Raw genomic sequence first — 12479 nt, 5'->3', positions numbered from 1 at the left:
GCCGGCTGTCAACCCTGAAACCTGCTTCCCCTCCCCCCAGGCTCCGGGGGCAGCGGCGGGGCCCCCGCCCGCCCTGGGAGCCACAAGTCAAGACAGCAGGGGCAGCGGGGTGGCAGGCATGCCCGAGGCCCGTCCTGGCTGAGGAGGGCGAGCAGAGGCTCAGCCATGTTCGGGAGCAGCAGGAGACATGCACCCGAGACCCGCTGCCCTCAAGCCGGGGTTCCCCTGCCCAGAACCACAGAGCTCCCCTGCCCCACCGGAGAGGCAGCAGGAGAAATGGGGTGAGGACAGGAGCCTTAGCATGCTGTGGCCGACAGGGGCGCTTGGACGGCCGGAGTCCTGCACGTGCAGGTAGGATGCATCCCGGCAACTGGCCACCTGCCTCTGTCCCTCTCTAGAGGCGCTCACATGTTTCCAGGGCCATCCGCAGTCAGGTGCCCACCAGCCAGCCCGGCTGGGATGACAGAGGGCCTGCAGAGTTGGCCCTGCCCAGGACAGCTGGGCCACCAGGTGGGCGTGAGGCGTCCCACGGGAGGGAGCCCCTGGAATGCAAGCGGGCAGCTGGGAGACAACAGGAGAACAAAGGGGGAAAGGAAGGGCAGGAGCAGCTGTGTCAGCGAGGTGGGGACCCCCAAGCTGGAGGCCCTGCTCGGCTGGCCGTCCGGAGCGCACCGGTTCTCTGAACTGCTCCACCTCGGACAGGGGCAAGTGGGCGCTGCAGCCACTGAGACTGAAAATGTAATTTTTAAAGAAATCATATAAAGACACAAGGTACTTGTTAACCTTGAAAATAAAACTGCCAGTTATCTCACCAGCAAAAGATGGACTTATGTGGGAATAACAGTTTCAATGCAGGACAAGCAAGCTATGGAAAAACCCGAGAACGTGGCAGAGGAGGCGCCTTTCTGGGGGGCGGGGAGTGGGGCTGTTGTAATCGGAAAGCCCGTTGGAGTAAACTGGGAGCTCATAGAGGTTTCTCATTGGCTGGGCTTGGGGCAGTCTCTTATTGGCTGAGTTGGGACTGCCTCCCTTTGGATGGGCCGTGATAGTCTCTCATTGGCTAGGCTGGACCATCCGTCATTGGCTGAGCCGGGACTGTCTCCCATTGGCTGGGCCGGGACAAGCTCCCATTCGCCGGGCTGTTGCCAGGGGAGGAGGAAACCTCCCTTCCTCCTGCTGGGAAGGTAACGTAGTATCCCTGAGCAAGGGGCGTGTCTTCCCGTTGGGTCTGCAGTGGTCAGTGACGGGGGTGCAGGGAGCGCTGCTCCTGCCGACCTCCTGAGGCCATTCTAAATGAGGTGTCTTTTACTAATTTTTCAGTTTCAGGCTTGTTTATTAAGACACATAGACTTTATTTTCCACGAGGAAAAAGTACGTTCAGAATCCGAAGGAAGCCGTCCGTGGAAGTCTCAGCCTGCTGCTGGCTCCTCCAGGGCACTGTCCCTCCCCCCAGCCCCACAACTGGGGCAGAAGCAGGTGCTGAACGTCGAAGCCTGTGTGGTTGGCAAAGTGCCAATTTAACACATCCAAGTGAAACAGATAAGCCAGCTGAATTGACCTAGGAAAAAAGATCCACTCGTGGATTATGCTGTAGCTGATAATGAACACACTTCCATTTTGTTTGCTGGGTAATGTTTAATAAAGCAATGTGTACATGGTGGATATTAAAGAAAGGTCTTATGCAGGAAAGAAAACAGACTGTTTTGGCTAAAGGCTGGGTAAAGAAGAAAAAGCGCGAGAAGCAAGAGATGGGCAGGGGTGGGGCAGGGAGTGCAGGCTTACTTGTAAACCAGTGAAAAAATCAAAAAGGTGTGGGTGTTCCCAGTGTCCAGGGCAGGGTCACAGGGAGCACGCAGGGTACCCCAAAGCTCACTTCCGCGGCACTGTTCCGCCAACCCCACTGTCAACCACCCTCGGGATTGAGAAGTCATACAATGATGAGTGTCCAGATTTAATTATAGACTTCACCTCACAGTTCTGTCCCAGCACCAAAGCAAGCATGGGCACTCTCCAGTCCAGCGCCCTTTCCACACACACCTGGCACATGGCGACCTCCGTGCATGCCAGCCCGGCAAATGTGGGTCCAGCAGCTAGGCTAGTGTTGACCTTTTTACCAGTAAAATGGGTTTATTCAGGAATAACAGAATTACAACCTGCTACGGCAGAACCACACACAAGTCCAACAAATGAGAGGAACATTATTTATGGAGAAAGAAGGAAGCGGAAGGGCTGTTTGGAACGGAAGTCCACTGGAGAGAAGCGGGAGTCCTGGGTGATGAGGGCTTGTTTCTGGCTGAGGTGCTGGGGCCAGCAGTTTCTGGTGGGAGATGCAATGTGCACCTTTTCCTGTGGGGCCTGCAATTGACTCTTTCCTGTTGAGGATTCTTCTGCTGGGTCTGTGATCGACAATCCTTGATGTCCAGTGGGATGGAGTGAGAGCCCCCTCTTCAGGCCTCCCCACTCTATTTTAGTGAGGTTTCCCTTGATTAATGTCCATACCAGTCGGAGGCCCTCTACAGTGGTGAGGCATGCTGGCAGGCAGCATCTTCCCGGGAGAGGCCCATTGTGCTGGGAAAACCACACAAGAGGGGCCCCGAGAGTCAGATCCTCTGAAGGCACCACCTGAGACACCTGGGGTGCCCACAATCTGACTGACAGGATCTGACCTTTGCCTCCAACACATACACATAAATAGGCATAAATAAAACCTTCTGAAATCCCCACGTAACTCTAACGAAGACAGGGCTGGCACAGCAGATCTGGTAATGACACTCAAGAATAAAAGATGGGGCTGTGCAAGGTGCTCTAATCGTCACGGAGGACAGGAGAAGGTTCACACAAACGTCAAGTGAAAATCATGACCTAGGTACACTACATGAGTGAAGCTTCATGTAAAACAAGTCCTTACTTAAACCTTAAAAAAAGAAATACACCAACTGCAACTGTTTAGGTTATAAGTTTCTAATGTAGCAGCAGAAAATGTTTATAGAAAAAATATACTTTTAAGAAAATAGCTGAAAAAATCTAAAAAGATAAAAGTATAAAAAGTTTAAAAAATATATCTTAAGACAAAATATTGCCCAAAACATATAAAACTTAATTTAAAAAAATTCACCTATCTAAAGTTAAACCAGGCTGGATACAGAGCTGGCAACTCGAGCCCTCCACAGAGCTGCAGCAGGACAGAGGGGACGAGCGCCCAAGGCCAGCGGGATGTCAGACTGGCCCGGATGACCAGCCCGAAGGAAAACCGCCTAGCCCCCTTGGGGAGAAATGGGAGAGGGCAACTGGATGGTGTTCTGGAACATTCTCCTCATCACAGACAAACCAGGCGCTGAGCCCGCAGATGCAGGGCAGCAAGCATCACAGGCCAAGCACTCTGGATGCCTTATGAACCCATCCACGATGTGTCCCATCAGGGCACAGCTGCCCTCTCAAGTCTCCACCAGGATCTCCACCGCGTGGTCCAGCTCGCCCAGATCCGACCTGCAGCTGGAACTGGGAGGCGGGGCGGTCGCGGAGGAGAAGGCCTGGAGCCCGCTGCCGTGGCCTGACTGGGTGCTACCCACCATCCCCGTGAGCACCGCGTCCAGGTCGTAGTAGGGGCTGTCCACGTCTGCAAACAGCTCTTCCACAGAGCCAGAGGTTTTATTCTCCAGCGTTTCAAATATCTGATCCAGGGACTTCTGAAAGCCTCCTCTGTTTTCTCGAGAGCTGTCCACTTCCCAGAGGCTGCTCTGAGGGCTCCTCAGGGCCTGTGCAGATGGGACTGTGGCAAGTCCCGGAACCAGGTCTGGCGTGTGGCCATCTCCCGCGTCAGGGCCAGGGCGCTCCCCCTCCTGCTCCCGCACCGAGCGACACAGGATGTCAGTGGAGACGAGGCGGTCCAATGGCGCCCGCCCTGCCGCCTGGGGTGCCACCACACGCCAGGTCCCATCCTGGGCCATCTCTTCCTGGATCTGCCGGACTGTGTTGGCTATGAGGACCGAGCGGCAGAGGTTGGGCTCCACCAGCATGTGACACAGCTGCAGTTTGACCAGGGACATGTCCAAGAGCGACTGGCGCTGCAGGCTGTAGGAAGGCATGGCCTGGGCACCTGCCAGGCCTCCTTCCACATCCTCCCCGTCTTCGGCGCTTTTTCTCTTTAACCCCCGTGCAAACATCGTGCCCTGTGGAAAGCAAGGAGGATGCCATTTAGCACATTCCAGAGTCCCCAGCAGACCCTGCCCTGAGACTCAGTCTGCAACTGCCAAAGGCAGGTGTAGGAGGGGGACTGGCTGCGGTAACGCCACCGATGTGGTCCTGGGGGCACATGGCGCCCCAGCTTCTGGGAGGGAAGGCTCTGACACACAACAGAGCTCTAAACCACTCCCCGCCCCCATCTCCATCAGGAAAGACAAACGGACTACAAATACAGGAAATACACTTGTGAAGAGCAAGGCTGAAACTCTACACCCAAATTCTGGGCACTGGTGCCCACAAGGGAGGAGAGCATGGGGGAAGCGGGACAGGTGCTGGCCTGCCTGCCACCCCCCAGCCTGTGCCCAAGCTGATGACCGTGGGGCCCCGCCATGGGCAGCCGCTGTCCCCTCAGGGCTTTCCTGCCACAGCCCTGCCGAAATGTGCCCCTTGGGTCCAGAGGGCCCAAGTCTTCACAGCCCAGGGTCTTGGCAGCACATTCGGCTGGTGAGGGCAGGGGGAGAACGACACTTGGGCTGATTCCCTAGACAACTGTGTCCCCCCTCCTCCAAGGCACAGCTTGGACTCCGCCTCACTGGGCACAGGTGGGGACTCTGAGGCCAGCTGCCATTCCAGCCTGGAGGACCAGACACCTTGGGGCAGGTTAGGATGCACCTGGAGGCTCTGGGGTGGCACCGGTCTCATATACCATAGCAGGCTCACTAGATGTCTGCTTTCAGAAGCCAAAATAGGGGCAGACTGTTCTTTTGAACTCATTCTAGGTTGAGAGATCTCTGGAGAATTAAAAAGCAGAGCAGGAAAGGTCTGGGGCCCCAGCTTGGTACCTGCACCACCTGGCCAGGCACCAGGAGGGCTCCGGAGCCGGCTCTCAGGGCTTACCACAAGCAGCGTGTGAGGTCTACCCTTTCTAGAACAAAGGTAAGCCATAACGCATCAAGTTTCTCTCTTCTCAAGTTCGTAAAGTAGCTAAACATTTTTATTTCAAGTAACTTTTTTTTTTTAAAGATTTTATTTATTTGACAGAGAGAGACACATTGAGAGAGGGAACACAAGCAGGGGGAGTGAGAGAGGGAGAAGTAGGCTTCCCGCTGAGCAGGGAGCCCGACGTGAGGCTCGATCCCAGGACCCCGGGATCATGACCCAAGCCAAAAGCAGACACTTAACGACTGAGCCACCCAGGCGCTCTCAAGTAACTTTTTAAAAAAGATCTTATTTTTTTGACAGAAAGAGCCCAAGCAGGGGGGAGTGACAGAGGGGGAGGGAGAAGCAGGCTCCCCACCTGCCCAATGTGGGGACTTGATCCCAGGGTCCTGGGATCATGACCTGAGCCGAAGGCAGATGCTTCACCAACTGAGCCACCCAGACACCCCTTATTTCAAGTAATTAATTTGAGTTATTCATAAAGAGGATTAGTCTTTTAAATTTGTAAATTTTTAGATTTTTTTTTTTTTTAATCAATCCAGTGGCTCTCTGTGACTGCTGCTGGCCTATCTGGTGTGTGCCCAGGGCCCCCGAGAACCGTGGGAGGCGGGGCTGGTGCCTGTGCTGTCTGCACTCAGGCCCCCAAAGTTCTGCACCCCCGCCAGGAGCCCTCTGAGGACTCACTCCTGCCAGCCCCACCCTTAAATAGACAGAAAAAGGACCTCTGTCCCCAGGGTTTCCTTTCAATGTCAAAGATCTCACCCCCATACGTTTAACATTTTAAGAAATTTTTAAAATTAAGTGACCTTGGGGGCATTTATCCCAAAGAAATGAAAGCCAACATTCATGCCAAAACTTGCACAAGAATGTTCCTAGCAGCTCTACACATAATGACCCAGTGGAAACAAAGCCCAGCACCAGGGAGTGTCTGACACACTCGGGGCACCAGTCACACACTGCCACTCAGCAGGAGGGCAGCATACCCTAGAGAGACCCAAACCTGGAGGAGTCCTAGGGGAATTATGCTGAGCGAGAAAGCCCACCTCAAATTGTTGCATATGGCATACATTTCCGGAACATTCTAACACGACCTAGATAGGAAGTGGGTATAGTGCGTCCACGAAGCTCTCCATGTGCTCTGACCGCACAGAACCACGTGTGTGCACACAGGATCACTCAGCTCTGTGGTTACACGGAAGACATGTGTGTCTGCGTGTCCATTTAAATGTCAACACTGGGGAGGAGGTGTAGCTCCACATCATTTCTTTACAGTGGCCTACGCATCTGTTTACTTCAAACTAAAAAGTTTAAAATACTAAGTGACTGTAGCTTATTCCCCTCCCAGACTACTTTCCCCAGAACAGCAAACAGGTTACCAACTCTAAAGCCTGAAACCACTGCCATTTCTACCAGGACACCGGCCACACACTGACTTATCGACTATTTTTTAAACAAATGAATGAACAGGTTTACCACCACAACACATGAAAAAATTTCACTCACTACTGGTAGCAAAGGATTCAAGTTCTTTGTTGTAACTGCAAATTCAACTTTTACAGAAGCTTTTTTCTGTCAATATTTGTGTTAAAGCCACTTGCTTAAAATTGATGAGTATATTAAGAATTAATATGAGATTATGTCAAACTACAAGATACCCTGTGTTGGGGGAAAAAATTAAGTCTTCAGGGTTCCTCTGTGGCAAGTCACTTTACTTGTCTTTTAGTATCTCTTTTCAACCAAATCTAAAATCCCAACTCTGGGGGCACCTGGGTGGCTCAGTCAGTTAAGCGGCTGCCTTCAGCTCAGGTCATGATCCCAGGGTCCTGGGATCGAGCCCCGCATCGGGCTCTCTGTTCAGCGGGGAGCCTGCTTCTCCCTCTCCCTCTGCCTGCTGCTTCCCTGCTTGTGCTCTCTCATTCTGTCAAATAAATAAAATCTTTAAAAAAAGAAAATAAAATCCCAACTCTGTATGGCAACCGATTTAATTTAGAGCCCAACAAAACTCACTCAAATAACATAATGAAGCCCAAGTTACCAAGAGAATGACTCAGAGCCACCCTTTCTGCGAGCCCTGCATAGCGAGGTCGGTTAGCAACACCAGGGCCGCTGGGGGCAGCGAGAGACCCACAGCTCACATAGCTCAAGACGCCTCGCCAAGGACCCAACTCCCTGGGGCCCCATCTCCCTTTCCTCGAGGGGTCCTCAGAAAGCCCAAGACATGAGCTTATGCGTGGTCAGTGCAGTGGGAGCCTCCCACACCAAGGCTGAATTCAGTGCCTGCCACAGCTGCTCCGGTTAAAAACAGCCCAGAACAGCACTTAGGAACACAGCACATCAGGAAAAGCCTGGGGAGGGCCCCTGTTAATATCTGCTTTGAAAGAATGAATATACACAGGGTAGCAGCTAGATCCATCCAGGACGCCAACCCCTTACCTGCAGCAACCAGCCAGAAAAATTAATAAAGGCAAGCCTCACTAAAATGCAGAAGCTAGAAGGGGGAGCCAGTACCACTCATGTCAATGACAGCCCCCCCCCCCGAAATATGCACACTGCATCTCCCACAGGAAACCGACACTGCAACTCAGCCAGTGGGAAACCCTCACCACCCCGAGCTCCTACTTTTCTCCAAGGGACTTCGTTTCCTCCATCTTCCTCCTTACTCACCTTCGTTGGATTTGCCTATGGTTTCGCCGGAGCGTGCACGTTGTTAACCTTAGAAATAAACCTACCAGTTATCTCACCAGCAAAAGATGGATTTATCTGGGAACAACAGTTTCAATGCAGGACAAGCAAGCTACGGAAAAACCCGAGAACATCGCAGAGGAGGCGCTTTTCTGGGGGGCGGGGAGTGGGGCTGTTGCAATCGGAAAGCCCGTTGGAGTAAACTGGGAGCTCATAGAGGTTTCTCATTGGCTGGGCTTGGGGCAGTCTCTTATTGGCTGGGTTGGGACCTCCTCCCTTTGGAAGGGCCGTGATAGTCTCTCATTGGCTAGGCTGGACCATCTGTCATTGGCTGAGCCGGGACTGTCTCCCATTGGCTGGGCTAGGACAGGCTCCCATTGGTGGGGCCATGACGGTCTCTCATTGGCTGGGCTGTTGCCAGGGGAGGAGGAAACCTTCCTTCTTCCTGCTGGGAAGGTAACAGAGTATCCATGAGCAAGGGGCGTGTCTTCCGGTTGGGTCTGTCGTGGTCAGTGAGGGGGGTGCGGGGAGCGCTGCTCCTGCCAGCCTCCTGAGGCCATTCTAAATGAGGTGTCCTTTTACTAATTTTTCACCCAAATAAATCCATTTTCGCTAGTAAAATAACTGACTTTCATTTTTAAGGTTAACACAGACCAGGAAGTCAAGACTTGTATCTCCATGACAACCCAGGAAGCCGATGACGTCTGTAACAGTCACCCCAAGGGCCAGGGCTTCATCAATAACCGACGGCTGCCCTAATATTTGTCCCCACTTCCTAGAAAAATCCAAACGTGCTGCCCACGAAACCACAAGGGCTGCTGCCTCCCCAGCCTGCAGCCCCCATCAGGGGCCCTGGAAGCCGGTTCCAGCTGGCAGTGCTGCCACTCCCCTGCCTGTCCCCAAGTGTCTGCCCGCAAGCCAGGAGGTGGCCCACTCCCTGGCTGCAGGTGCTTCCAGTAAGCAGCCTTTGCTCTTCTCCCACAGGTGCCTTCATTGGTTTCTGCAGCTTACTGTACATAACTGGGAAGAGCATCAGAAAGTACAAGACAAAAATTACCATGGCCGACCCCTCAGAGAACCGGTTAGGACGCGGGTTCTTCCTAGCATCTCCCTAAACAGGTTCTTCTCTGTGCACGAGAGCTCACTACGGGCTCTGCTTTTCTTGCTTACACACTTTCCACCACATGCAAAAGCTGACCATCACTTCCGACAGCCTGGCGGTGACCCTCAGGTATAAACACACTACAAGGAACTGAGGCTTATTCCCTGCTTTTACACCACTCACAGTCTCCCCAGTTAGAGTGATGCTGGGTTCTGACTCTAGGTTCTGATATTGGCAGTACTTGGCTCTGCAGAGGTTCTACTAGGGCAAAGCAGGAGCATTTGTAAGGCACGTAATACACACCATCAAGTTGCTCTCTAGGAAGGCGCCATCAATTCGCCCTGCACCAGGCTTTTCTGTAGGGATTTTTTCACATTTGCTGGGAAGTTCCCCTCCACTGTAGTCATTAACCCAGCTCGATCTTCCAGGCCCCTGCCATTAACCTGTTTCATCACCCTGGATGTAAACATTATTTTCAGATTCAAAATAAGCAAGTCAAATGGGTAAGCTGGGGTGCTGACAATGGAACACCACCCAGCAAATCCACACGGACCTGTGCATCATGGACAAACCTCAGATACTATGCCTAATTACAAAGCAAAAACAAAGAAATAGGTACCATATGATTCCATTTATATGAACTTCTAGAAGAGGTAAAGCTAACCTAAGTTCTAAAATAGCAGAATGGTTACCAGCGGAGGAGTAGGGTCAGTCGAGAACTCCCCAGGATGATGGAAATTCACCCCATCTTGACAGGAGCATGGTATTTGTCAGATTCCCTGAACTGCACCACTAGTAACTGCTCATTGCATTGTATGAAATAAATGATACCTTGATTATAAAGAAAATACATAAACAAGTTGATGGGGGGAAGGCCACCACATTAGTTTAAATCTAAACCATTTTAGATATTGCCGCCCCTGCATCACTAAGTGCTTGGATCTCATTCCACATGCCAGGACAAGTATGTGTTCAAAGCCATTCTAATTATTCCCTTCAAATGTCCCGAACCCTGAGCAACTGTTAATTTTTGTTGCACTCTGTACAAGAAAATGCTGGCAGACTTAGGACTTGAGACAGAGTAGCTCAAGGGCAGCGCATCCAATCACACGAGCCCAGGTGCTGTCACCAGAGCCGTGTCGGGGTGATGCGCCAGGCTGAAGGTGGCCGGTGAGGATCACCCTCCTCAGACATTTGTGTTTGGGACAGTCAGCGCAGAGTACGGTTCTGAAGGCAGCAGAGGTGGGCACACATTCCCCCAAGCACAGCTCTTTGGGCAGCCCAGGATGGTGGTCTGGGGCGCTTGACCCTTCGAGCACAGCACACAAGACCCCACACTTCCCAGACTGTCGTAACTGCAGAGCCTGACTCACCATTCAGTTCTGAACAAAAAAGCGTTCGGTATTACGCACCTCCATCCACTTCCACAGATGGCCGGGAGGTCTTACTGAGTTAAGTCCCATCAACCCCTCAGGGTTAACAGTGTTTCGCTCAAAACCCTCCAAAGTCAGTGGACAAACAGGCCATTGGTGCTCAGCCCTTGGTCAGAGCACAAAAGCCTCCAGACCAAGGGCTGACCAAAGAAAACTGAAGAAGACAGAAAGACTGAGGGTCCCCTGTGGTGGGTGGAGCCAGGGAGGGGCACTGTCCTGTTCCCATCAGGACACCCCCAAGACAAAGGGGACCCCAGCCTGGCAGACTCCCCACGGTTCACGACAAGTGGCCTCTCCCTCTCCTTGCAGCTGCTCTCACATCCGGTGGCCAGCAAACCCCAGACTCCAAGCAGAAGACAGACTCGGCTCTGGCCTGACCTGTCACCACGATCTTCAGCCACCACCAAGCACACTCATGACACTCAGGTTTTTCAGGCAAATCCACATGAACTCTGTTTCTGTCACATGATCAGACTGTCTCTGAAATACCCCATCAAAGGAAAACGGGAAGACAGAGCAAGTGTGCCAAAGTCTTGAGAAGGGCTGCGTTGGAGTCCACCTGTGGGGGTTCATCTTCACTGTCTTGAAATTTTCCTTAAGCTATTACTAAAAAGGGCATTTCAGGTACTTTTGTTACTTGGAATGAAATACACAAACTTTCTCTGCCGGGAAACATGTTCCCTTAGGAAGCTGTAAAAAACTTCCTAGCCCTCTTTCCAAGATAAAACCTGTGATTCTTTTTAGAAAAAGATCATAACTGACTTTTCATTCTGAATTTCAACTTCAGTTGTAAAACATGGCAAAATTTGAAAATAAAGTTATGTGCAGAAAGTGTGTAAGACATTAAACTTAATTTTGTAAGCAGGCATTTTTTCTCTTTTAAAAAATTAACTCAGTCCTGCTGTCCTGTGCATGCAACGCAAGGGTCACCGGAAGAGGAAACAGAGTTGGGAAACCCTCCATTGGGACCAGAGCATCTCCCAGCAAACTATTACCTGGTAATCCTGTTTTGCAGACAATAAGCTTTTGAAAATGTGGAGTTAAGCTTGCTTCTGACTTCTGGAAGAGGTTCTGATACTTTCCCTAGTGACAGCACGGCTCCCTCCCACACACCTGAGTGGCAGGGCGGGAGGGCACAAGGAGCCCACTGAAGAGAGTTCACCAGCCAGGTCTGGGCATTCTCCTGTCCTCACTCCCCACTGCCCTCCCCGATGTCCATCTCCACTGCACTGGGCAGCTTCAGCTGGACTGCACAGGAGGCAGGCAGGGCGGGAGACCACCTAAGGCTGTCATCATTTGCTCCCCGATATTCCCTGGCCAGCTTAAAGAGAAGTTGGGTCCACTCGAGTACGGGGGACGGAAACCATTGCAAAATATCTTTAACGTTCCTTTTCAAAGCAATTAAAACCCAGAGACAAAGGAAAAGGAGCCAAAGTGAACACTCGAGAGGCCTGCAGTCCGCAGCAGAGATTGTGCGGCCCTCCAGGGTTCCAGAGAATGGTGCCCCTGGCTGGGCCATTGTGGAAGGCGTCCTAGTACCAGCAAAACCCAGCTTCGCTCAAGGACTTAGGACGCACCACGCACTGTGTCAGGAATGCAGAGCAGGACACGAAGACCCGGGAGCCCGGGCACCACAGGTCCCCGCGGAGGGGGGAGGGCGCAGAGGGCAGTGCGGGGCCCTCCGGTCGGCGCTGGAAACACCGGCCGGCCGGACGCGGGGCTCGGCGGGCGGCGCCGACCCGGGTCCCAGGTGGGGAGGCGGAGGGGCTTCCTGGGGGGCCGCGCCGCAGCCCACGGCCCCGGCTGGCGCGCTTCCCCTTCCCGGGAGCCCACAGCGCGCTTCCAGCCCGGGGCCAAGCACGGCTCTGAGCTTCAGACACAGCCGAACAGCCGAAGTCCGGGCTGCGGCGGCACGACCGGGAGTCCCCGGGCGCCGGAAGCCCCGCCAGGCCGGCCGGCCGGCCGCCCCGTGTCGCGCTCCCTCCTCCGCCGCGCCTCCTCCCCCCCCGCCGCGACCCCCGACCCCCGGGGCGCCCAGGGAGGCCAGCCTCTGCCGCACAAAGCCCGCCGCCCGCGCCGGGACGCTCACCTGGCCGCCACCGCCGTCTGCGCCCGCGTCCGCCGCCGAGGGAGGGGCGGGG

The 12479-nt window shown here is 53.4% G+C and overlaps 1 protein-coding gene across 3 annotated transcripts; it reads right to left on the bottom strand.

The window, feature by feature from the left end:
• Positions 1-1386: 1386 nt before the first annotated feature.
• On the bottom strand, positions 1387-12479 carry CDCA4 (cell division cycle associated 4). Of its 3 annotated transcripts, none has more exons than XM_027570719.2 (2): positions 9209-9328; positions 1387-4169 (listed from the first exon to the last, which is right to left on the bottom strand). In XM_027570719.2, the coding sequence occupies exons 1-2, from the start codon at positions 9209-9211 to the stop codon at positions 3435-3437; spliced, it is 738 nt and encodes a 245-aa protein (XP_027426520.2). In that variant the 5' UTR covers positions 9212-9328; the 3' UTR covers positions 1387-3434. The 3 variants fall into 3 exon arrangements, with proteins under 3 accessions (XP_027426520.2, XP_027426522.2, XP_027426521.2); XM_027570721.2 differs by lacking the exon at positions 9209-9328 and adding an exon at positions 7786-7887; XM_027570720.2 differs by lacking the exon at positions 9209-9328 and adding an exon at positions 12428-12479 and having other exon boundaries at positions 1388-4169.

This window comes from Zalophus californianus, chromosome 6 (assembly GCF_009762305.2).
Source record: "Zalophus californianus isolate mZalCal1 chromosome 6, mZalCal1.pri.v2, whole genome shotgun sequence".
In the NCBI taxonomy this organism is placed as follows: Eukaryota; Metazoa; Chordata; class Mammalia; order Carnivora; family Otariidae; genus Zalophus; species Zalophus californianus.
The sequence above is the reverse complement of the archived record's forward strand: the minus strand, read 5'-3'. Positions and strand labels throughout refer to the sequence as shown.